The sequence below is a fragment of the Dromiciops gliroides genome, chromosome 2 (assembly GCF_019393635.1).
Source record: "Dromiciops gliroides isolate mDroGli1 chromosome 2, mDroGli1.pri, whole genome shotgun sequence".
Classification (NCBI taxonomy): domain Eukaryota; kingdom Metazoa; phylum Chordata; class Mammalia; order Microbiotheria; family Microbiotheriidae; genus Dromiciops; species Dromiciops gliroides.
Genome location: NC_057862.1, coordinates 312,122,378 through 312,148,557, shown reverse-complemented (window position 1 = coordinate 312,148,557; position 26,180 = coordinate 312,122,378). Strand labels below are relative to the sequence as shown.

The 26,180-nt window shown below is 40.5% G+C and overlaps 1 protein-coding gene across 4 annotated transcripts in view; it reads right to left on the bottom strand.

The window, feature by feature from the left end:
- ARHGAP26 (Rho GTPase activating protein 26) overlaps positions 1 to 26,180 on the bottom strand; it is a 518,996-nt gene that overhangs the window by 220,616 nt on the left and 272,200 nt on the right. For all 4 annotated transcript variants that reach the window (XM_043983690.1, XM_043983687.1, XM_043983688.1 and 1 more), the window contains exon 12: positions 8,199 to 8,235. In XM_043983690.1, coding sequence (XP_043839625.1) covers positions 8,199 to 8,235 — 37 coding nt within the window. The remainder of the gene's footprint in view (positions 1 to 8,198; positions 8,236 to 26,180) is intronic.

The following is a 26,180-nucleotide window of genomic DNA, read 5'->3' as shown; positions in this document are numbered from 1 at the left end:
TATTTTGGGGTGGAGGGTGGGGGGGTTGGGCAATGAGGGTTAAGTGACTTGCCTAGGGTCACACAGCTAGTAAGTGTCAAGTGTCTGAGGCCAGATTTCAACTTAGGTCCTCCTGAATCCAGGGCTGGTGCTTTATCCACTGTGCTACCTAGCTGCCCCCGGTGGTAGGTTTTGGCAAAAAATCTGCCCTACCAGCCCGTTTCCATCAAGCTTCAGCTCCCAAGCAAGCAGCAAGCTCCCAGTCCCTGTCACTGGCCCAAACTCAACATGGGGTTCTAGACCAAACCTCAAGGAGTAAAACATGCCAGAAGGCAGCTCGCAGTGGGATCAGCTACAAAACCAGGTATTTCTAGCCATACCACTGAAGAAAAGAGGTAGGGAATGCTTAAGCCAAAAACTGGTTTTGCCCCATATTTCTAGTTGCTGGATCTTAAGGGACCCCAGAATGGTGGATTGGCTAGGAAAAGAAAAGACTCTTTAGTTAAAAAACTCAAAGAGAAGTCAGGAAAATAATAATAAAATGCAGGGAAAAGAAGAAAGGAAACAGGCTTTGGAGTCCAAATTCATGAGTTCATATCCCTGCTCTGTTACTTACTGTGTGACCTGTGGCAAGTCACTCTTCCATTATAACCTATAAAATAAGGGAGTGAGACCTAAATCACCTCTTAAACTCAGTTTCCTTCCCTAGAAAATGTGGATAATAATGACAACTCAAAGTTCCCCTGATAACCTAGGAAAGCTACATACCATCCCGAAGCAGTTGCTTCATGAAATGGCAAAGAGAGAGAAGAAAATGCTTGAGAAAATCCAGCCCTTTTGAATGCACCTCTGCCCCTTCAGAGGTGCGAGATAGCACACCATCTGACTATTCTTCAGCTAGGGTGTTACCTCTCAACTAAATATATTTCAAGATCACTGCTGCCAATGGCAGTTATGTTGAACACATGACTCCTACGGAGAAAACAAGGCTGGGAAAGTTAGCGACCAATGGGAGCTTGAGTTACCCCAGCTCACCTTGTCTAGGGCTCTCTTAAGGAAAGCAGCAGTCACAGAAGTCTTTCTTAAGGAGGAAAAAAATAAGCGAAGAAAGAAAGGGGCATGAGGGGGTGGAAATAATGCAGGAGGAGGAGTAAGTCATCTGCCGTTTTATCTGTCAGTCCTGGCAGGCAAGGATGGAAAGCTTGAGATGAAGGGATGTTCAGCTGACTGCCTTGAGAGCCAGAGAAACTTGGTGCATGGGAGGCCAGACTAAAACGCCTATTAATGCCTTCACTCCTTCTCAGGTTTAAAAGGGGAAATGTTCTATTTATAAGCCATGAACCAGTGGGGACCTGGCAGCAAACAGATGGCTGTGATCCCAAAGGGATCCTAGCTACCAGCGGTGTTCCCCCTCTTCCTCTTAAATCAATGGCATCCTAATTGTGATGAGACTCCTATGAAGGATTGAATGGAACTGCATGAAAAGAAATAAAATTTAGGGCTTTTTTCCCCGTTTTCTTCTTTCTCTTCCTTGCCACTTTCTTGGGGGCAGCCTAGCATCCCATTAGTCCTTTGGAAGGTACTGAATGCCTTAAGAAACTTCTTTCATCACACTCTTTCTTCCAAAGATATCTAAGAATTGTGTTTTTTTTTGTTTTTTTTTTTTTAAATTTATAAAGCAAACTGACACACCTTGATCAGTGGTGCTGCTGTATATCAGTGTCCAAACTATCATGAAATAGAATCTGAACCAGCCTACCCTCTCCCTGATAAAGGAAATAGCCCTCAGAAGATGCTACCTCTTAATTTAGGAGCCTGTCCTAAATTACAGTCTTAGAAAGGAGGAGTGTGAATTGCAGAAACACTCCATAAAGCTGCTTTTGTTTTGTTACCTAATCCTTGTGGGAGTGCTGCAGGAGGTTAAGGTTCTGAACCTGTTCATCAGAGTAAACACAGAAACGTGACTCTCAAACTGTCAGCCAGGGAAAGGGGGGAAAAAAAGATTGAATTTTCTCCCAGCTTAGGGCAAGAGCTTTTTGACTGGGGCCATCAGCTGATACAGATTTAGAATTGGATGTAAACTTGGTGGCCTTCTATTTTACCTCTTTCACTTGACAGATGAGGAAATTGGGGACAAAGAAAAGTTATTTGACTTATCCAAGGTCATATGAGCAGTTTATGAGAACAGTGATTCGAATTCAGGTCTTTGGATTTAAAACCCATGGTTTTTCCCATTAATTAAGAGTTCATGGGGGAAGCTAGGTGGCACATTGGATAAAGCACCAGCTCTGGATTCAGGAGGACCTGAGTTCAAATCCAGCCTCAGACACTTGACACTTACCAGCTGTATGACCTTGGGCAAGTCACTTAACCCTCATTGTCCCGCAACAAAACAAAACAAACAAAAAAAGAGTTCACTAAGGAAGTGTGAAGAACAGTACTACAAGGCTGACTGACTTAGGCAAGGTATTGGAAGAAAATAATTTATTTTCTAGTATATTATTTTCTATATGATGATAATATTATATTAATATATTATGCTAGAAAATAGCATATTTTCAAGTAGCGAGAAGTCAGAATCACTGATCCTGCCAAAGGAGCGACAGAAATCTAAGGCAATTCTATAAACCCAACTTCACCTTTAGATGGGACAATTAAAGTATGGAGTATGAGCAGAATGTAGTTTTGGCAACAGCAACTCCTACTGAATGGCAGGAAGGAAAAGGGACTTACTTGAAAGCACACTGTATGAAGACAAGGTTGGGAAACTGGGGTAATTTTAGCCCAGAAGAGAAAAGAGATGAATGATAACTGTGTCCAAGTATCTGAAGAGGTGTCATGTTGAAAAGGGATTAGCTTTCTTGGGCTTAACATCAGAAGGTGGAGCTCAGACCAACGTTTAGAAGTGGCAGAGACACAAATCTCTGTTCCAAATTGCTTTCACTTCACAAGTAGTGGGTTCACCCTTTTTGAAGTTCTTCAACTGAAGACTGAACAACTAAAATTACCTGAATGTTAGAGAAGATTTTTGGCCCTGTCAAAGTAAGTCAAGTCAAGAAGCATTTATTAAGTGCTCACTAGCCGTCAGGCACTTTGCTAAATGCTAGGAATACAAATACAAGCAAAAAGAAAGCTAGTCCCTGATCTCAAGTTTATATTTTAATGGGAGAAGAAAACACACAAAAGGGGATTAGGAGTGGAAAATGTACCCACATGGATACCCATGTGGTCAAGTCAGAGCCGGAGCTTGAAAAAGAATGAAGGACCTCACCAAATGGAGAAGGGGATTTTAGGGACAGATCTTCCAATCAATTAATTAGTCAGACAGTCAATAAGCACCTACTATGTGTCAGTAATTTGAAGATTCTGTAGGATCTTTGTGAGCAGTCCTTTTTTGGGGGGGGGGGGAGGGGGGCAGGGAAATATGGGTTAATTGACTTGCTTATGGTTGCACAGCTAGTGAATGTCAAGTTTCTGAGACCAAATTTGAACTCAGGTCCTCCTGAATCCAGGGCTGGTGTTTTTATCCACTGTGCCATCTAGCTGCCCCGTGAGCAGTCCCTTTGAATATGCATGGCCCTTACTAAGGTTAATGATACAGTGACAAAGCCCAACAAATTCTTATGCTGGAATTTGTATTTAAAATGAAAAGTGGCACAGAGAAAGGAGGTATTAAAAATGGAAGTGATGGGTGAAGTTACATTTTCAGCAGCTAAGTGAGAAGAGATTTGCTATATTTTCATCCCTGCCTAGAGGATGACTATCATTCTTGGACCTAAATTCAAGCTAATTAAACTTTTACATTCCCATCACATGCCATTATGCATATAGATGGCCTAAAGTGTCTTATCAATAGAACCATTTTTTCCTGCCTATTTTAGCTTTGTTGTCTGTATCAAAGGTGGAGGGTTTTTGTTGTATACCCCATTTTGTTTGTGGGCACTTTTTTGTTTAGGTCTATGGATTTATTTTTTTAGAGTTAAGTAGGACACTCAAATCAGATCACAGAGCCATTGCACTATAAGTCAGAGGTATGATTTTGAACTCACGTCTTCCTGTCTTCAAGAGAAGCTATCTACTATGATATTACTGCCCTGTCTGTACCCTTCACATGGCACAGTGAAATACATTCCCTAAAAGTATTTGAACAGAAGCTTGTAGACTAAGTTCTGCAAAAGTTAATTATACCTTTATCCCTAAAAAGGTCTAATGGAGAAGAGTAAACAAGGTAACAGAAGCAAAAGCAGTATTACAAAGTATTTCTTTTTGATGCATGTAGTTGAAGTTGGCCCCTGAGTAAGGAGGTAGGCCTGGGGCAAACTAGGCATGTTTCTTGGACTGGAATAGGCTTAAGCTAGAGAATTCTAGTCAATACCTGCATTGAAGAAAGTGAAGCTATGAGGTTGGGACTACGGGATATATATACCCAAAGCAGGATAGTCTACAGGATGGCAACTCTTTGTGACACTCATTTCTGTAAACAGGTAAGGAGACTGTGACATGTCTTTATGTTGATTAAATCCAAGACTTGGAAGGAATTTTACCTCAGGCTAAGAGAGTCTGTCCTTTCCTATTTCCTCTCAATTAATCCTATCCTCGCTGAAAACTTTTATAGCCTTATGACTGATCCTCACATGGTCTTATGGGAAAACAGCAAGCTGATGGCCTGTCCCTTCTCTTCTTCCTATTTCCTTGAAGCCACTATTTTCAAAACAAAAACAAACCAACAAACCAATTACCACCACCACCACCACAACAACAACAACAAAACAAAACAACAAACAGAAAAACCAACCTAACTCTCACGCAGGTATCTATCTGGAAAACCTGGGAAAGGCAAGCTTAAAGGTATGCTACTACAATGAGATAAAATAAGGCAGTGTGAATGCAGGGATTCTTAACCAAAGCCCAGCCTTGTGCTTCTCAGAAGCAAAAATACCAAAAACAATGGCAACTAACAGACTTCTAGGTGACTAAAAGGCAAAGTCCTTTTTTCCTTTGAGATACAGATTCAGGGAACAGAAAATCATACCTTTCCTCCTCTCTCCTGTAAGAAGCCTTTCCAGTCTCCCTATGCTCTGAAATTATCTCTAATTTACTATAATGTGTGTGTGTGTGTGTGTGTGTGTGTGTGTGTGTGTGTGTGTGTGTCTCCCAGAAGTGCCTACTATGCAGCAAGTGCTATGCTGAGCCCTAAGGATACAAAAGATGGCAAATCTTGAACCTGACCTCCAGGGGCTCACAACCTTCCCCATTAGATTGTGAGTTCCCCAACTGCCAGGATTGGGTTGTTTTGGTTTGTTTTCTGTTTGTTTTTTGGTGAGGCAACTGGGGTTAAGTGACTTGCCCAGGATCACACAGCCAGTAAGTGTTAAGTGTCTGGGGCTGGATTTGAACTCAAGTCCTCCTGACTCCGGGGCCAGTGCTCTATCCACTGCGCTACCTAGCTGCCCCTGGGATTGTTTTTTTACTTTTCTTTTTTATCTCTAGCAAATTAGCAGCATGGCACATAGTAGGTGCCTAATGCTTGTTGACTTTTTTTGACTTACTGAGATTAGAAGACTCAGAATAAGATAAAAAAGAATTAGGAGGAAGTGGAAAGGAAGAAGACAGATCAGTGAGAAAAGGTTTTGCCTTCCAGATACTCCTCCTGAGATAAACTGGTCCTCTTGGCAACAGATTTCTTGGAGGAAGGATGACAGTAGTAGCAAATGCAAGACAGGTCTACTTGCATCAACACTCAGAGTCTCCATTCATGCATGATACCATTTTACTTACACACACACACACACATTCTCCCTCACCCCCCCAATATCCTTTATGCCTTGGGAGATAACTCCCAATGAAGAGCAGCAAATTTAGGCTAAAATTTGGGGACCTACATCCAGGTGCTTTTTCTTGAAAGAGTGGCAGCTAGGTGGCTCAGAGGATAGAGCCTAGAGTCTAGACCCAGTTCAAGTCCAGCCTCAAACACCTGCTAGCTGTGTGACTTTCAGCAAGTCATAACCTCTATCTGCCTTAATCCACTGGAGAAGGAAAGGGCAAACTGTGCCAGTCTCCTTGCTAAGAAAACCCCATGGACAGTAAGGTCCGTGGGGTCATGAAGAGTCATACATGACTATCACTGAACAACAACAAAAACACAGGGATCCTACCATAAAACACGTGGACTTAGATCCTGGCTGTTTCCTCTCTTGGAATTTCAGAAGTGGAAACGAGAATCTCAGAAGAAGCAGTAAATGTCACAGACATCTTACCTCTGAGAGTTCTGATTATAGTAGGTGGAGTGGGTGTAAATGGGAAAGAAACTACCCATGAGAAACAAGATGAAAGATTCTCTGGCTTAGCCAGAATGTATGTAGATAACATCCTAAAGCAATAGCTGTTTAATAGTTAGAAGTCTAAGTTCCTAGAAACAATTTTCATTTATGTGATTACTGGAAGTGGATGGGACATTAAAAAAAAACAAAACTCCTTGATCTGGCAAAGGAATTATAACTAAGCAAGAGGTGGTAGTCTAAATAAGAAATAGTAATGATAATAATGACTTGCATTTATATAGGACTTTGAAGTATACAGATTCTTTTCCCCAGAATAATCCTATGTGCCAGGTAAGACATGGGTTACTGTTCCCATTTTATAGAGCAGAAAACTGAAACTGGAAAACAAGCAATTCACCCATATTCCCACAACTAAGATAGAGGCAGGGCTCAGATACTTTAGGAAAGTACACACAGTATTAGAAAATGCAATGCCCATGGGGATGGGCCTGAAAGGGATTCTACTGAGATAATACATGTAAAGTGCTTTGCAAATCTTAAAGCACCATATGATTGGTAGCTATTATTATAATGCACTTTCTCCAGATTTAGGAGAGGTGGCAGAAGATCATAGGCACAGATTTTCTGGTTAATGACATCTATTCATAGCTACTCCAATTTTTCTCCAATGCCTTATTTATTAACAGAAGCAGTGCATCCTAGTCTTTATGAATGATTTACTTCATCTACTGAAATATTTTACTTTCCCTCCCCCACCTCTTCTGGAATATTTCTATTCCGTCTCCATCGCCACCAGCCCTTCATCAGGTTGTCACTGGCAGTTAAGAGCAATTGTCCTGAACCTTGAGAGGAAGAAAAGGCTCAAAGGAAATTTCTGAGCAGATTATGTAACCAAATCTGGAGGTGTTTGCCCAACTTTTAGGATTATAGTTCATATGCCTGATCTGCTTCCTGAAAAGGTTTGAGGAAGCATGTTTATTGATCAGTATTATCCACAGTTATTTACACTTCCTGACATTCTGTGAGGGTAGAAAGGTACGGAGCACTATGCCACATGGGGCTTTGACAAAGGATAGCTAATACTTTCCCATTAATTATCAACAGGGAAGAGCATTATTACTCTTCTAGCTTTCCAGACAGAGGCCAAATTCATAGAAATGATGTATGTAAAGTTTTTTCTAGGGAGGGGATTCTCAGGTTTGCTTAACGTGTTTTTGTTTTGTTTTGTTTTGTTTTGTTTTGTTTTGTTTTTCACGAGGAAAGAGGAAGGATATTTCTTTGAAGTCTTGCTACCTAAAAGGAATTTTTATGTGGCAATGAAAACAAAATTTTAAAGTGCTATCTCTGTTAGATCTGGGACAGTTGCTTCAGAGGTGGGAAGTCTGGACAACTAACCCTATCAGTTATTATTTAGTATGGATTTCAGTGTCCTTTGAAATTTTGTAGAAAGAGATTATGTACTATAGTCTGAAGGAACTTTTAACATTCATATCTATTCTAGCATAATTCTCTATCTCCATACTTCCTTCTCCCTGCTTTAAAAAAACACACACACACACAACAAAAAACCTGAGAAAGGGAGAATCGTTATACAACCAAGTGGGTTATTATTTCTTCTCCTGATCTTGTGAGCAAGGCCATGCAGAAGACATAGTGAATGTGGACTTCAGACATGGGCTAGGTCTCCTGGGGAGCTAGGTATTAATGGATTAGGAGATGTTAAGTGGTGAGTGGAGCCTTTCAGTATGTTTCCTACTGCTTCTCTAATACTGCTAGCAGGAAAAGGAGGTTTTACATTCAATACTCTAAAAAATGCGTCAGAGCAAAATTTGGCATGCTCACTGCCCCTCCTGGTGTCCATACAGGGAGTAGCAACCACTGTATCAATAACCACCCCAATCCCAAGCCACAAAAAACTTCCAAAAATGCCATACTTACTTCCTTCACTCTGACTGTCTTTGTTTGAGTTGTAGACCTAGAAAAGAGAAGGAAAATCTTAGCTATTTTGACTTGGTAAACAACTAGCCTGCATTCTAATGAATGCAAACAAAGACACCATATCAACTCCTTACACCTTGCCCCCCCACTCCTCAGCTCTATTACTTTGGAGGCAATTCTCTACCATACTTATGAATTCCAGCATTTTGGTATAGATGACATGCATGTCAATTTTTCATGAGTACATCCCTGAAATACTACAGGGAGCAGGGCTTTACAATAACAAAGGAAGGTTATGTATTCTGTGCAAAACATGGAAGGATGTATAATGGAAGAGAAAAGTTCTCAGGTTAGAAGTTAGGAGTCCCTACTCTACCGGTAAGACTCTCTGTATGTCTTTAGGTCCTGATCCTATCAGTAATTCCCTATATGACCTTATTTACATGGTCTCCAAGGCAGATTTCCAGTTAAGCAACTAAATAAATTAAATCAATTACAGACATTAGAACAGTGGTGTCGGGGCAGCTGGGTGGCGCAGTAGATGGAGAACCGGCCTTGGAGTCAGGAGGACCTGAGTTCAAATCTGGCCTTAGACACTTGATACTTGCTGGCTGTGTGACCCTGGGCAAGTCACTTAACCCCAATTGCCTCACCAAAAAACCAGTGGTGTCAAACTCAAATAGAATGTATCTCTGTTAGCCACAGAAAACCACAAATTAACATTTTCTGTGTTGTACTGTATTTCTGTTTATTTTATTAAAAATTTCCCAAATATATTTTACTGTGATTTTGGATAGTACTAGGAATTTTGTTGGCAGCCCAGGGGTCTCTGTACCAAAAATCACCAAGGAACATCAGGTCTTTCCTCACACAGGCAAAAGGGAATGAAGCTGCCCGTCTTCCTTGTACTCTGCAAGTCAAAATCATTTTCCCGAGGGACCCAAGAAAGTTGGCCATGAATATGGTGCAACAGAGAGAGTATAAGAATCAGCAGAGAAAACTATGTTCTGGTCCCAAGTCTGTCATTTGATTCTGTCTTGTTTTCTCATGTAAAAATTGGGGACAACAGCTAGACTAACCAAAACTCATAGGGTAATGAGGTGCAGGGGGAGGGGGGAAGGGAGAGAGAATTTACAAACACTGTAAAAGTTCTTGGCAAACTGTCAAGTTCTGCAAAAACCTGTGCGCTTGTGCATACATATATACACAAATGTATGTGTTATAAATAACATACACGTAGAAATTAAACAGTTAAACACATGTATCTATAACTCTGTATCTATACCAAAATTACTATTATAGGCTCCCTGGATGAAAGGCTGGCCTGCAGGAAGATCAACTGCTTAAGATTTCTGGGAATTTCCATTGCCATCCTATTGAGTCAGGAAGGGAAAAGCTCATTTCCATCAGCAATGCAGGGAATGAAATTGATGGTGGCATATTTCCCATCTAAGGGCTATGAGAAAGGAAACCATGGTTATCAAATCTCACAAATCTTCAAAAACTTATTGGGAAAGAGAACAGTTCTTAAATTTTTCCCCCTTGTCTTCTCCAGGTAGTATATCTGTTAGATTGGGCTTCTTTTAATCAGTAAGAAAACTTCATTCCTGAGCTCCTAAAGTGCTATTGCTATCTAGCGGTCCAAGGCATTTAAAAAAAAGCCCAAAACACCGGGTTTAGGATATGATTTAATTAGGAAGTGAGCTACTCTCTCTCTTTGAGACTTCTTGTGCCTTGACCTCCATTTTGGACTATACCAGCATTCCAGATGTAAAAGAAGCCTGGTCAGTGAGCTGAAAACTCCTGGAGAGACATGTGCTTGGGCCTTCAATGGTCAGGCCATTAATCTATGTCCAGTTTAGGTAAATGAGCCAAAGAAAATTAGTTTTGAAATGGAGCTAACAAAGCGTGCAAGCCAAGATTGGGAAGTGAATGGCTAGACTGAGATGATAGAGAAGCAGAAAAACAGATTGCTAAGAATGCCAAGAGCTGCAAACAGGATATTCTCCCTCCAGACATTTTCCCCTTTGTTGCCATCATCCCAAAGAGTGACAAATCCAAAGACTCAACAAATGAAGATTGCCGGCCAAGAGTCATAAATGCTTTCTTTACCAATCAGAACAAGACCTGATTTATTCTCAAGAGAGGAAAGCAAGTAATTTGCTCTGGGAAAATAGAATCTAATAGTTCTCTGAATTTCTCCTATGAGGTTAAATAGAGAAACTGAGAGCCAAGAGGATGTGCTAAAAAGTTCTGAATTAAGCTAAATTTTGATGCTCATAGTGATAGCCAGTATTTATAAAATGGTAAACTATGCTATACTGTGTGTTTGCAAGCACATTACTATATTATATAGGTGCTCAATAAATGTTTGTTGACTGATTGATTGGATGAAGATGGTGATGAAAACAGCAATGAGATATTGGGGGTAAGTGAAGCGAATGAGTCATTTAACACAAACCATTTGCCCAAAGTCATAGCAAATGAGATTGGGAACAGGACCCAATTTCTAAGCTGAGGATTATAAACAACGATGCAGGCTAGCATTGAACAGAGGGAAATCATGCCATATTCCTCAGGAATAACCAGAATACAGAGCTAGTGCTGAAGATAAACATAAGGGCAGGGAGGTTTTGTCTTTGATACAAATCACCGTGTACTGCAATTTTCTGAGCTCTCACCCAGAAGCTCCAATAGGCGCATAATTGGAAAAATCAAACAAGAGAGTGGAGACTTTTCATATGTTTGCTCTGTACCAACTCTGGATTTTGCAATAAATTCTGTTCATAGCCTGGCCAATCCAATTTACATGTCCCTAAGAGAAGGAAGATAGTCTACATATTATTCTAGTTCCTGAATTTGGTTTGACCAGTAACCTTTATTACCAATATAAAGAAATTACCAAGAAAACACACAGAAAAACTTTTAGGAATTTTTTTTTCATATGTAAGTTAAAAGCAAAAATAAGGCAATGATGCTGTCTCATGCTTATGGGGATCATAGTGGATCATAGATTTGGGCCCCATTTGTAACCTTATTTTAGCCTAGAGAAGTTAGTAAGTCATAGGGCATAGGAAAACAGGTGGGTGCTGAGGGCTACTCTTTTGTAAAAATGGTTTCTTTCAATCCTCACCATGTAGGGAGTGGAGATTAGGCCAAATGCCAATTTTGGCCTCAAGAGGAGAGAAGATGGTCCTTTAGTCAAGAGACACCCTGTACTTAAGTGGAGTGTTTGGGCCTGGGAATTGGGGACCTGGACCTCTAATCACAAAGGCTTTTCTGACCACAAATGGTTTGAGACATGGAGCCTTCCTATTAGTAGCATTTGCAACTGGCCAAAAAGAGGAAATGAGATGGTTAGAAGAGCACAGTGTTTGGCATACTGTTGCTACTTATTACATAGTGGTTCAATGAATCAATGAGCAAGTGAATCAATGGATTATGTTTGTCAATTACCACCACTGACTAATGCCTCTTTTTATACATCTATCCCAGCTCCACTTAGTAACTTTGAAATTCTGTCCTGGGGGGGCAGCTAGGTGGTGCAGTGGATAAAGCATCGGCCCTGCATTCAGGAGGACCTGTGTTCAAATTTGACCTCAGACACTTGACACTTACTAGCTGTGTGACCCAGGGCAAGTCACTTAACTCTCATTGTCCCGCAAAACAAAACAAACAAATGAAAATCTGTCCTCAAATGGAAGTTAATAATGATAAATGAATAAGAAGAATAATTATTACTATTTAAATAATAAAATATTTTCTCTTTATTGTTATTGTTGTTATCATAATAACTGATGTAGTGTATAGACAACCTCCCCTGTAATCAGGATGACCTGGGTTCAAGTTCTAATATTGGCAGTCTCAAGGGCACTGCTACACCTATGGCTCTGGTGGTGTTGTTGTTGATCCTTCATTCCTGAGGAGGATGTCTTGCAAGTGATCTGGATTTAAGTGAGCAGAACTATTCCTGTGGCTCTATGACCTACCAACCAGTAGCAAAGGGTCCTCTCTGAAACAAACTAGCTGTGTAACCTTGGGAAAGTCGGTGCCAAGAGACTCTCTAAGACTATAAGTAGCAGAGAAGGTGTTAGTGAACTGTAGTAGAGGGACCTATCAACGGTCTAAAACAACAATAACAACAACTACCAGTACCACCACCAAGTAACTTCGTGGCACTGTGCCTGTGCCTGGAGTCAGGAAGCCTTGAGTTCAAATACAGCTACGAACACTTTCTAGCTGTGTGACCCTGGGTTAAGTCCCTTAACCTGTTTGCCTCAATTTCCTCAACTGTAAAATGGGAATCATAGCAGCACCTACCTTTGTTGTAAGGATCAAATAAGATAATAATTGGAAAGAGCTTACCACAATGCCTTACATGTATTCATGCTATATAAATTTTTATTCCCTTTCCCTGACAATAAATTTTGAAATACTCCGAATCAGAAAACATCTTTTTTGATGAACATAAAAACAATTCAACAAGCAGAAGAGAAGGAAGCCCCTTCAGAGTAGGAAAAATCCAATTAAAATTAAAGCTGAAATTTTGCATGTTCAAGCTAATACTCTATTCCCTGAGATTCTAAGGGCATTAGGTCAAATAGAAAAAACAATCATTTCATTCATTTTCGCTTGATTGTATCTCACTGTCATGAAGCATCTAGGTCGGGCATCTATACATTATGAGCTTGGAGGACAAATGAAGTCCACTATTGTAGCAGAGAGTCCAGGATAAGAAGAAATCTGAAGGAAACAAAACTTTAAAAAAGTCAATCCCATTTTAATTCTGTTTATTTCAGGGCTGCAGAATCCTTAAAGTCAGTTGTTTGCTTCAGTCTTTCCACTGCATTTTTATTCTACACACAGTGGGAGTTGATAAGTACTGCAGAATGACTAAGTCTGGTTAGAACGCAGCCATCTGTATATAAAGCAGATTATTTATGATACGCTTAGCAATAGATCTTATTTGAGTAACTAGCAGGTAGTCAACCACAGAAAAGAGCCACTTAAGATCTGAACTGGTAAAGATGTGTTAAAAGTGCTACTGGAAAAATAGAAAGATTTTTATCAATCTTTATGTAAATAGTTAATAGAATTAGAGATGTAACTAGAAGACAAAGCTTATATTAACATGAATTTTATTTTTTTAACACATTTTCACTATGTAGAAGTCTCAATGCTAGGTGCTGAGGGAGAGACAGACATCTCATCACCCCTGTCCTCAAAGAGTATACAATCTTGTGAGGAAGATGAAATATAAACACAGATACCCATATTGGTTGATTAAGAGAAATCCTGAGGCTTCTTGGAGGAGGCAGCATTTGAGCTGAGGCTAGAAGAATGGGAGAATGTCACTAAATATAGATGAAGGGGTGTGGGGTGGGAGAGAAGAATGGTGTAGTAGGGTAAGAACAAAAGCGAAGACATTGAATATTTGAGTTGTACACAAGACACGTACCAAGGAACATATGGGCAGTAGTGGCATCCCATAGTGTTAGACTTCTCTGGGTGCCTGGCACATAGCAGTCATTTCATAAATGCTTGCTTGCCTGGCAGGCCTTAGCCCCTATTCTCTCAAACCTTAGGGAACTTCAGAGATCTCAAAAACAACCTAGGATGATTTTGCCAGGACAGGTTATAAGGGTCCTTCTATGGATGATGTAGAAGGGGTTCGAGAAAACAAGCTGTTTCGAAGACTGCAGTGGAGGTTCTCATCCTGGTATACTCCAATTGAACCACAGAAATCCTAAGGGAACCCAGAGTAGGATGGGGGAGCCTAGAAAGAACTGAAATGTCATGGATCTAAGGTAAACATAAAATGGAGTCCTAAAGCGGTACAGCACATGGTCTCTTTCCCCCAAAATGTTATAAAATAACGGAAAAGATTCGATAAACAACTGAAATGTTAGTATAAATGCAGTAATTCCATGAGCTTAGTGCGGGACCACTGGTGCTTAGCATTGGGGATAATAGCCTATATTCAATTAAAATTGGCTTTAATTTCTCTTTGCCTGGACAGACTATCTCTATGTGCAAATCTGCCTTTGGAATTTCAATAATCCTAGAATCTTTAATGTTTTTTTATTTTCAAGCACTTATTTTTTTCTATCTCTATGTGCAAATCTACCTTTGGAATTTAAATAATCCTAGAATCTTTAATGTTTTTTTTTTATTTTCAAGCACTTATTTTTTTCCCCTCAACGAGGGGGAAAAGAGGGAAAGCAAACTCTTATAACCAACAAGCAGAGTTAAACAAGACAAGTTGCTCTATTAGTCCTGTTCCAAAATGTCTGTCTTGTCCCAGGGGGTGGGCGGCAATTCTTCATTTCTGACCATTTGGAATCATGGTTGATTATTGTGTTGGTCAAAGATCTTAAGTCTTTCAAATTTGTTTAAAGAGCCATGGGATCTTTTTTTTTTTTTTGGTGAGGCAATTGGGGTTAAGTGACTTGCCCAGGGTCCCACAGCTAGTAAGTGTTAAGTGTCTGAGGCCAGAATTGAACTCAGGTCCTCCTGACTCCAGGGCCGGTGCTCTATCCACTGCGCCACCTAGCGGCCCCTGAGCCAAAGGATCTTAAACAATTTGAGGGAGGAAAGGGGGGTTAAAGACCATCTAGTCCTACTCCCTCACTTTACAGATGAACAAACTGAGGACCTGTCTAAAGTCCCTGGGGTCAAAAGTGCCAAAATCAGGACCCAAATTTAGGTCTCCTAGCATGTTGCCTAACTGCTGGCTTTTCAACCACATTAGGCTAGAAGGTTAACAAGGCTTATACTAGGAGAGCTGAGGCTGTGTGGGAGGTGAGAAATATAGCATCCCCAGTCACAAGTCCACAGAGATTGCTAAAAGTAGGATGGGGGGGGGGGGGGGGCGGGAACGACGATGCACTAAGAGAACTGATACTCCTTGGCTTATCTTATCTACACACTGGCGGCAATTGGTTAATGGTTCATGCCGATGGTGGCAAAGGGTGTCACAGGTCCATTCTTCACAGAGGTTGTTCCCCTCAAAAATGCTTAAAGGAACTGAGCTGGTAGTCTGGAGGTCATTGCTAGTCCTAGGAGGCTATCTCCTCTTGGGTCCCTGGAGAATTAATAATGGTTACCTAACAGTGGTACCATCTACCTCCTCATACTCCCTCCTCAGGGTATCTTGCTCTTTTTTTTTTTTTTGGTGAGGCAATTGGGGTTAAGTGACTTGCCCAGGGTCACACAGCTAGTAAGTGTCAAGTGTCTGAAGCCAGATTTGAACTCAGGCCCTCCTGAATCCAGGACCAGTGGGGTTATCCACTGTACCACCTAGCTGCCCCTATCTTGCTCTTCTAAGGCAGCAAGGTGACACAGTGGATAGATAGATCATTGGGCCTGGAATCAGGAAGGCTCATCTTCCTGAGTTCAAATCTGGCCTCAGATACTCACTAGCTGTGTGATCCTGAGCAGGTCACTTAACTTTGTTTGCTCCAGTTTCCTCATCTGTAAAATGAGCTGAGGAAGGAAATGACAAACCACTCCAGTATCTCTGCCAAGAAACCCTGAATTGGGGTCATGAAAGATTGGACATGACTGAAATAACTGAACAACCTTGTTCTTCTGGTAAGTTGGCCAATATGCCCAGTAATTATCATTAGTCATTAGTGGTATTACTAAGTTCTTTGATCTTTCTTTCTATTTTTTGTTTTTGGGGTTTTGGAGGGGGCAGGGCAATGGGGGTTAAGTGACTTGCCCAGGGTCACATAGCTAGTAAGTGTCAAGTTTCTGAGGCCAGATTTGAACTCAAGTCCTCCTGAATCCAGAGCCAGTGCTTTATCCCCTGTGCCACCTAGCTGCCCCCTCTTTGATCTTTTTACCATTTATATAGTACTTTTAAGATTGTCAAAACCCTTTGCATATGTCACTTGGTTCTCCTTTCATAAAAAAGAAGTAGATAGGGGCGGCTAGGTGGCACAGTTGATAGAGCACTGGCCTTGGATTCAGGAGGACCTGAGTTCAAATCCAGCCTCAGACACTTAACACTTACTAGCTGTGTGACCCTGGGCAAGTCACTTAACCCCAATTGCCTCACCAAAAAAAAAAAAAAAAAAAAAAGAAGTAGATGGAGACCAGCCCTAAACATTTTTGTTCAAGCACAGATGGACCAAATGGACTGTTGAGGGGCATTCTATTAGGCTAGGATTGTTCTAGTTAATTAGGGAGTGGCTGAGGTCAAATCAGGGAATGCTTTCTGCAGGAGGTGGCTTTAGAGATGAAATTTAAAGAAGGGGAAGGATGTGGTATGTTGTCAGTAGTTCCTCATGGGGAAAAAAGGAAAGTTGTGTAAGGAAGGGCGTTCTTGATGATTAAGGAAAAATAAGTAACTTTTTTTTCTGGCTCTGCTCTCTAGGTATTAATACCTCTCTCGCCACATACAGGTCCAAAGAGAGGTTAAAAGAAGGCCTTTGGTTATAGTATACAGATCAGAATTCTAGCATCTGGAGTTACCTGAAGTTTGTCTAATGGCCAGACTCACTATTATTGCTTATGACATCTCCCTAAGTAGGATAGTAATACAAACAAAACCAGTGTACAAGAGAAAAAACCAAGACAGTCCCTGCTCCCAAAGGAGCTCACATACCACCAAAGGGAGGTGAAGAAAAGCTAAGCAAAGATACTATGAAAACTAAGATGCAACTGCTGAGTTTGAAAAATTTACACAACCCTGCCGGGTGGGTCTCAGTTTCCTCATTTGTAAAATGAGAGAGTTGGACTAGGTGTCCTCTGAGGTCCCACCCAGACCTGAATTTCTGATGCCATTACCATCTCTAGTGTTTCTGACTAGCAGCAAGAATGTGATGTACAAAGAAATAGCTAGAGTAAAGGGAAGGATAGAAGCATGGAAGGAGGGAGAGAGGAGAGCAAACTCTATAAAGTATAGTCTCTTTCCCTGACTTCAATCTTGGTAAGTCCTATTTTTACTCAATTCAAGAAAGATTTGTTAAGTATCTACCATGCACCAGTCACTCTACTAGGACATGATGATACAAAAAATAGTTGTTGCCCTGCACAAGATTATATTTTACTGGGGGCGGCTAGGTGGTGCAGTGGATAAAGCACTGGCCCTGTATTCAGGAGGACCGGAGTTCAAATCTGGCCTCAGATACTTGACACTTACTAGCTGTGTGACCCTGGGAAAGTCACTTAACCCCAATTGCCTCACCGGAAAAAAAAATTGTATTTTACTGGGCGGGGGAGGGAAAAGGAGATAAAGCATATTCCCAAATGAGTGTAATATAAGGTAGGGGGCAAAAGAGGAAACAGACTAGGCTGCAGATGAAATGTTGCCCAAAAATCTGAAAAAGGAGAGAAATCAATTAGTTGTGTGAAGGCCTGAACTAAGTATTGGAGGAAAATAAAGACTGTGAAAGTGAGAGACAAGAAGGGAGGACATACCCTTCAATCAACATCCCTTGGTTACTATAGCTCACACAGATTTTTCCCTTCTGACCCCTTATTTCAATTTCTCATCCATTCCACACAAGCCAGTTGTAATGAATCTGACATACTCTTGTTTTTACATATCTATGGTTAAATCTCATTTCTCCAACAAAACTAAGTTTAATAAAGCAGAAATCTAGATGGCACAGTGGATAAAACACCAGCCCTGGATTCAGGAGGACCTGAGTTCAAATCCAGCTTCAGACATTTGACACCTACTAGCTGTGTGACCCTGGGTAAGTCACTTAACCCTCATTGCCCTCCCCCCCCCCCCCAACAGGGCAGAAATCTTATAGTTCTATCGTGTCATATATAGCACTGTATAAGACACACAATAGGTAGGCAGGTATTTGATGAATAGAGTGAGAAACTTTTTGGGGGGGGGGCGGGGCAATGAGGGTTAAGTGACTTGCCCAGGGTCACACAGCTAGTAATTGTCAAGTATCTGAGGCCAGATTTGAATTCAGGTCCTTCTGAATCCAAGGCTGGCGCTTTATCCACTGCGCCACCTAGCTGCCCCTGAGTAGGAAACTTAAGAGTCAGGAAGACCTGAGTTTGAATCCTATCTCAGAAATTTTTACTACACATGGGCAATTCATTTAGGCTCTTGCAGCCTTAGTTTCCTCATCTGTAAAATGAGAAAAACAGCACCTACCTCACAAGGATATTATCAAGTGAGATTAAAGTATTTTGCAAACCTTAAATGTTGGTTGTTGTTATTATTATTATTTAATTACTTTAAATTTAATTAATATAAACTGGAAAAGGCGTGAAGTCAGAGTTGTTGCCATCTTTTGCCTTAGTCTTCTCCCTGTCACAAGAATGGATGAGTGACCTTACTGCATAAGTTGTCCTATACTAATACATCCAAAACTTGAAAATGTTTCTGTCACTTACTATGGTATAGTAATTTCCTCATCTGTAGAATGAAAAGGTTGAGCTCAATAACCTCTAAGGCCTGTCCTCTAGTCTTGAGAATAGGGTCTGTGAACACTCATTCTGCTCCATCTTCTCTGTCAGAAATCTCACACCGGGGTGTTTCAAATCCATAAGGGAAAAGGTAAAGCAGTTAGGTTGTAATATGAGTGGATGATTTAGTTGACATTTTTTTCTTTTTTTTCATCTTGGCATGAACGCAATACCTCTTGGCTTACAAATACAGATTGCTGAGGATTTCCACCCCCCCCCCCTTTATTCCTTTTGATTTGTGGGCTGTAAAAACACTGTTGCTATAGTTATGATTACAGGAAGCTTTGTTGTTTGACCCTAAGAAAAACTCAAACTCAAGTCAGGATAACTCTGACTAAATAGACCACAGCCGATTGTCAAGGGGGCAGGACCTATCAAATTCTTTCAGGCTTTAGCAGGAACCAGTATATTTTGGGTAACAAGCAAGCAACAAGAAAAGGAAACTGTGTAACATTAGGCAATTTCCTTGCATTTCTTATTCAGAAATCCTCAAAACCCCTATGAGTAGTTTCCCTAGCTTTTAACTCAAGATTAGATTCATGGCCAAGAAAAATAGAAATTGAATACTTACCCCCCCCAACACACACACACACACACACACACACACACACACACACACACACACACACACACACACTCTCTCTCTCTTTCTCTCTCTCTCCCCAACCCCCACCCCCAAGCATGTACAGTTTTAAAAATTAGGTCCCCAATTTCAAAGGAGAAATTTCCTAACAGCTTTTAGAGGGACACTCACTCACCCACACCGCCCAAATTAAATACCAGCTAAGAAGGCTTCACGGTGAATTACATGTAGGATGTGGTAAGTTAACAGTGCTTATGAGTCTTCTAGATAGTTTTAGCATTTCCTGACTCCATGCTGATGTCACATTAATCTGCGGGTTTAAATGCAGTAGCAGCTCTGCAATTTATTTCCAAAGGGAGGGGGAGAAAGGGAGAAACCTCCCCTCGCTCCCCCAAAATCCCAGAAATCTGAAACAAAAGATGCCTTTATGCACCCACCTTACTTTTTTACTCTGGAAACTGTTACACATTTCAGTTCAGAAGGAGGAAAAACCTTGTTTTGGGGTTTGGGTTTTTTTTTTTTTGCGCTCTGGAAAGCTGCAAATCAGAAATTCTTTGGTACAGTATTCATGTTTCCAAAAGGAAGAATCTGTGAGATTGTGGGGCTGAATGAGGGGCCCTGCCCAGCAGAAGCCAGAAAATGACTCACTCATTCTGTACTACTCTTTACAGTGCTTCTTCTTCCTCCCCGCCCCTTCTCACCACAGATTTATAGGCAACTTGTATTTATATTGTCTTTATTATTATAATTTGAGGTTGACCGACAAGTCAAGCTCAAAGCACTTCTGTTACCTCATTAATCCTCATAATGCCCCTTTCAGGAGGCAAGTTTATCCAGGGTGGCCAAAGAAAGAACCTGATTTTTGTCTGACTGCCAGTTCAATTTAGTAAACATTTATTAATTGCCTGCTATGTGTCGGGTATTGAGATATGCAGGCAGGCAGCTCATCATACAGTTGCTGCTTTAAAGACAAGAAGGCCAAAGGTTCAAGCTCTACTTAGAAGGCACAACATATTTAGCCATATGACCTAAAACAAGTCATTTAAACTTTTAGTGTCTCAGGCAAATCTCTTAAGACTATAAACTTCACAGAAATTATGGATCTCCATTGGTTAATCAACTAATAAATAAACAAAGTACCTCCTAAGTGTCAGTCATTGTGATATACAAAAAGAAGCAAAAGACAGCCTCTGCCCTCAGGGAGTTTACAATCTCATGGTGGGGGAGAGGCTAACCAGGAGAACAAAGCAAGCTATGTGGAAGATAAAGAGGAGGTACTTCACAGACTAAAGGCCCCAGAATTAAGAGGGGTTAGAGAAGGTTTCCTGTGGAAGTTGGGATTTTAGTTTAGATTTGAAGGAAGCTAGGGAGATGAGACATCTGGACAGAGAAGGGAGAGCGTTGTAGGCACACATGGGAGACAATCAGAGAAAATAAAATAATTATTATAATTAATAAAATTGCACGAGTCTGAGCTAAATATTATGTGTATATGTGTGTACGTACACACACACACGCACACGGCACTGTTCTGGGCAATAGGCTTAGAAAGACAAAATGAAATAACCTCTGATCTCAGAGTTAAGGCTCTCCTGTCATTTGGCTGTGAGTCCAGAATGGAGCATGTTTATGGCTAAAGATAGGGTAAGGTGCAGGTGGGGAAACAAAGAGATTCCATGGATTTGTGGCTAAAATCTAATCTCTAAGATGGATAAGGATGGAACAAAATCTATGAAGAATCTTAACCCCAACCCAACAAAACCTGAGCAGCTGTTAAGGGTTAAAATTCTAGCTAAACTGTCTAAAATATCTAATGAGTGGTCGCCAATAAATTATAAGCTTTAGCAAGAGTTAGACTTTTAAGCATTTATTAAGGAGAATAAGAATTTGGTAAAGAGAGAGAAAAAGGCCTAGATTCCTATCTATTAAAGGGAGAGCACATTTTTAGCTCCCTTCTCCGCCAGCGTCCTCAATTTTTTCGAATGGACCTTTTAAACTCCCTACTTACCCTATTTTTGATTTTAGTCTGTTTAACCAGACAAATGGGAGATAAGATCATGTTAATGCTTTGTTTTTGTGGATTTTCTATTTTTCTTTTTATTTTTGTTAAAAGAGCCAGCAACTTACTCACACAAGGAAATATCTCTCCCTCTCCCAACCATGCATTTTCAGAGAAACCTGAAGAGATTCCTGCAGCTTTTCCCAGTTCTAACACTAATTGTTGCTCTAATTTTGCATGCCTGGAGGCAATGACCCACCCTCTAGAAGCTTTTAATCCCCTAGCACCTGGAGGCAAAGTGGGGGAAGAGGAATCCAGGCCTGAGTTCAAAATCAAGTCTGATTCAAATTGCTCTGGTCCCTCCCCTCCTCTCCAGACCCCACCCTCTACTCCTCCCATGGCCAAGCTCATTGCTTCCCCTGCCTGGGAAGTCCAGAGAACTGATGCGCATGCTCAACTTTCTCTAACTACATTTGCAGCTTCAGGCTCAGCCCTTCCCCAGCCTGGCTGTGCTTCTGAGACAACCTTAGAAAGCCCTTTAAATTCCAGATATGCTCGTTTTGTTCATAATTTTGCTAACCTGCTTTTGTCTTTAATTAGTAATCTTATAAAGCATTTGTATGGTGAAAAGACTGACAGACAATATAGAGGGGTTAAAGAAGAAAAACTTAAGCTGAATAAGAATGACAATCATCACCATAGTTCAAGACTCCGCTTCTTTTGCCATGGAAGTATATATATTTTACAGAAATGTAGAAGTAAACAGCAAGGTATTGATATGAGTATTGGGGATTTTAGATATCGGAATCAAAAGTGTTCTGAATTCATTCAGAGTGATAGTATCAATTCAGAGGTTACATAGGATTTCTATGCTATTATATATACATTTTGAAATTAATGGTATGGGTTTATTTTCATAGAGATTTTCATGCTTTTGAGATTGTGTCTTATACTTAGTTTTTAAAACAAGGAGAATATTTGTAAAAGCTTTTTATAGTCATGTGATCAAGTTTATATTTTATAGTACTCTTATTAATATTAAATTCATATTCATTTAGATTTCCCTAGTTTGAATTTCATTGTCTTTTATTATTCCACGTGTATTTTCTTCTATTCATTCATCTATCTAATTTTGAAACATGGTTTTGATTTCATAATACAATGTTAATTCTAGGAGTATTGTGCTCCCATATTCTGAGTTGTTTGTTTTTGTTATTTTTTTTTCCTCAACTGATTATTTGATCAAACTCTTTAAAGTATTTCCCTGGCAAATTGGTTGCCATGGCAAGTGTAAATTGATTCTAGAAGTATTATTTTTGATAAGCATATTCCCCAAAAAAAAAAAAAAAAGAGGGGAACATTTGTAAAAGTTTTCTTTTTTCAAAAAAAAAAAGTTTTCTTTGAGATTCTGTTGTGCTTTAACTTGTATTTAAATATGTTCAGATTTTTCAAAAAAGTAATTGTATACTAAGTTAAAAAAGGGGTATTATTTGAAATTGTTGCATAATTATATATTGTGTTCTGAGTCAAGATGTATTCACATTTTTTGCAATCATTTATTATCCTCAATTTTTAAATCCATATGAGACTTGGATTATGGGAACTTATCATTTAAGACATTAATTGCCTTTATTCTGAGTTATCAGATGCCAGTTGGCCAAGATGCCATCCAATCACAAGAGGAATACATGCAAGAGCAGACACTGAACTGTCTAAAATATCTAATGAGTGGTCGCCAATAAATTATAAGCTTTAGCAAGAGTTAGACTTTTAAGCATTTATTAAGGAGAATAAGAATTTGGTAAAGAGAGAGAAAAAGGCCTAGATTCCTATCTATTAAAGGGAGAGCACATTTTTAGCTCCCTTCTCCGCCAGCGTCCTCAGGAAAGAGAGCGAGACTGAGCGCCAGTCTCTTCCTTCCTCCTCCCACTAGCCCGCTTCACTTCCTGACTCCTGGTCTTGCCCTCAAAGACCTTCCCTTCATGGGCAGAACTCCTCTACAGTAAGTATCCAGCAGGTGGCGTTATTCCAATCGTTACACAGCAAAAGGTTTTCAAGCTCTGTTTTCCTATCCTGTTTTTCTAAACTCTTTCAGGTAATCCCGGCTTGAGGGGGAAGGGAAGTATGAGAGAATACCAGAGGTTCTTCACCACTGTAAGACTTATGAAGAAGCCTTTTAGTTACTGTGAACACAAAAATACTCTGTCCTACCCCATAGATCATCATGAGCCAACTGGAGTACCAAAAACAGGAGTGGGTTTTAATGGAGTTCTTGTTGGCCTCAGAGAAGAAGGAACACTCAATCCCAAGGAGCTGATTAGAATATCCCTGACATAATGGTCAAAACCATAACTGGGGTGGGGTGACTAGAGCTCTGGACCAGGAGGCTAAATTCAGAAGGTGCTGACAGCACTCACACTCCCTTAGCAGCATGGAAACAACCAAGCTTAGCATCTAGTTAGTAAGAATAATTACTTAAAATAAGAAGTTGCCAGATGGCAGACTGAGATGAGCTCCTCCCCAACTCTGCCCTATTCTCTGAGACTCAAATGAAGGCACAGTTTGTGGTATTTGCCCCAGAAGCAAAAATTCCTACGTTTGTAGCTCAAACAATGGCTGGAGTTGGAGGTGAAGTTTGGTCCATGATCATGGTGCTTTGTCCAAGCTTGCCCTACATGCTGGATGGCACCCACTGCTTGTAAATGAAGGCAGTAAAGCAAAATTCAACACGTCCCTTGTTATCACCTCTGCCTTAGTCTAGTCTTCAAATGAAGAGACTCTAAGGCACAGGCAATTTGTACAGTCAGGGGCAGAACCAGCAGCCAACCATAAAGAGTTTCCATTCCTGCAATTATAAGTTATACAAAATACTACCCTGCCCACTCTCCAAAAAAAAGACTATCCTAGGAGGCAGCTTGTCCTGAGTCTAAAGCAGGATTCTTAACCTGAAGTCTAGAGACCCTAATGGCCTTCTTAAGAGTATGCAAAACTGGACAGATAAAAGAAATTACATCTTTGTTTTCACTAAACTCAAACTAAAGTTTAGCATTTTCGTTAATTCTTAATCAAAAAAAAAAAAAAAAAACATTCCAGGGGCAGCTAGGTGGCACAGTGGATAGAAGACCAGCCCTGGAGTCAGGAGGACCTGAGTTCAAATCAGGCCTCAAATACTTGACGCTTACTAGCTGTGTGACCCTGGGCAAGTCACTTAACTGTCATTGCTCTGCAAAAAGGAAAAAAAAAGAAAAAGAAAAAGAAATCATTCCAAGAGGGGGCCGTTCATAGGTTGTACCGGACTGCCAAAGGGGTCCATGAGACAAAAAAAGGTGAGGAACCTCTAGTCTATAGCATGGGATAAGGAGCAAGCAGCGCCATACTGGACTCTAGTATGGGCTCTCTGTGGGATCACAAACAATTCACTGAACTTCTCTAGGCCCTTGGGAAAAGGTTCAATACAGGGATCACACACACACACACACACACACACACACACACACACACACACACACACACACACACACACACACACACACACACACACACACACACCCCTCTCTCTTTAACAATTTACAGAGCATACTGAGCTCCTTGGCTAAATATAAATACAAGCAGAGCCAGTCTTAAGAGCAGCTAGACACCTGCATGACACGATCTAAGGAATGCCTGGCAGGGCTCCCTACCATGAAAACGAAATTAGTCATGCAACTGAGAACAAGTTACTTTCCCTCTTCCCTCAGCTCCATGGAACACTGAAAAGTTAAATGATCTGCCCAGGTTCATACAGTTATCATGTTAGAGGAAAGACTAAAGCCCGGGTCTTTCTGGCTTCGATGCCAGCTCACCAAATCATTGTGCATGGTGCAAATTCAAAATAATATTCAAAGTCCAATCCAACTCTGAAATTCTAAAGTCAATGATAAACCCCATTAGATGGATAAACAAATAAAGCATTTATTAAGCACTTACTATCTGCCCAGTTACTTTGCTAAGTGCTTAAGTATTTATAGGCAAGCAAGCCAGACATAAAGTGGAGCTGGAAAGCTAGAAGAGGGACATGCTTTGGAAATAGTGGCCTGGTTCTGGGCAAAATGAGGCAAAAGACTCACCTTGGGGCAGCTAGGTGGCGCAGTGGATGGAGCACTGGCCCTGGAGTCAGGAGTAGCTGAGTTCAAATCCGGCCTCAGACACTTAACACTTACTAGCTGTGTGACCCTGGGCAAGTCACTTAACCCCATTTGCCTCACCCAAAAAAAAAAAAAAAGACTCACCTCATCTAAACTTTGTAGTTTCCCAAAATTCTGTACAGAGTAGACCTAATCAATGTGTACTAGATCAATTAATTGGTTAATTTTGAAACCATCTATCACAGCTGTTGAAACCCCACTAGGAAGAATTTAACCTTAAAAAAGGTTTTTATCTTAAAAAGGTTCTTAACCTTTGTGTGTGTGGATGGACCCCTGTATCACTCTGGTGAAGACTAAGGGCCTCTTTTCAGAATAATGTTCTTAAATCAATTACAAAGGCAACTAATTTTAGTAAAATACAGCTATCAAAAAAAATTTTTTTAATCAAGTTAGAAAACTGCTCTGGGCCAGGATATTATGCTCCTCAAGAGCCTTTGGTTAAGATATAAATAGACTTGGGAGGGGCTGCCTTATACATTAACAGCTTAGCAGGATTAGTTGGCAATTGCCTTAGAACATGGTGTAGAGCCTCATAGAAAAATCTGAAGGCCTACCTTCCCCAAGGAGTGGTAGAATTGAGAGAGGACCTTTAAATATAAACCTGTGCCTGGAACAAATCAGTGTCATATTTCTGAAACCTAGTGATATTTGCCTACTTTTACAATATTGCCAAAGGAAGGTCCTAACTATATAAGGCACTGTTAGATTTTTTTTTTTTAATATAAAGAAAAGCATGAGGACCCTTACTAAGCGTCTCAGGTTTGACTCTCTAGAAC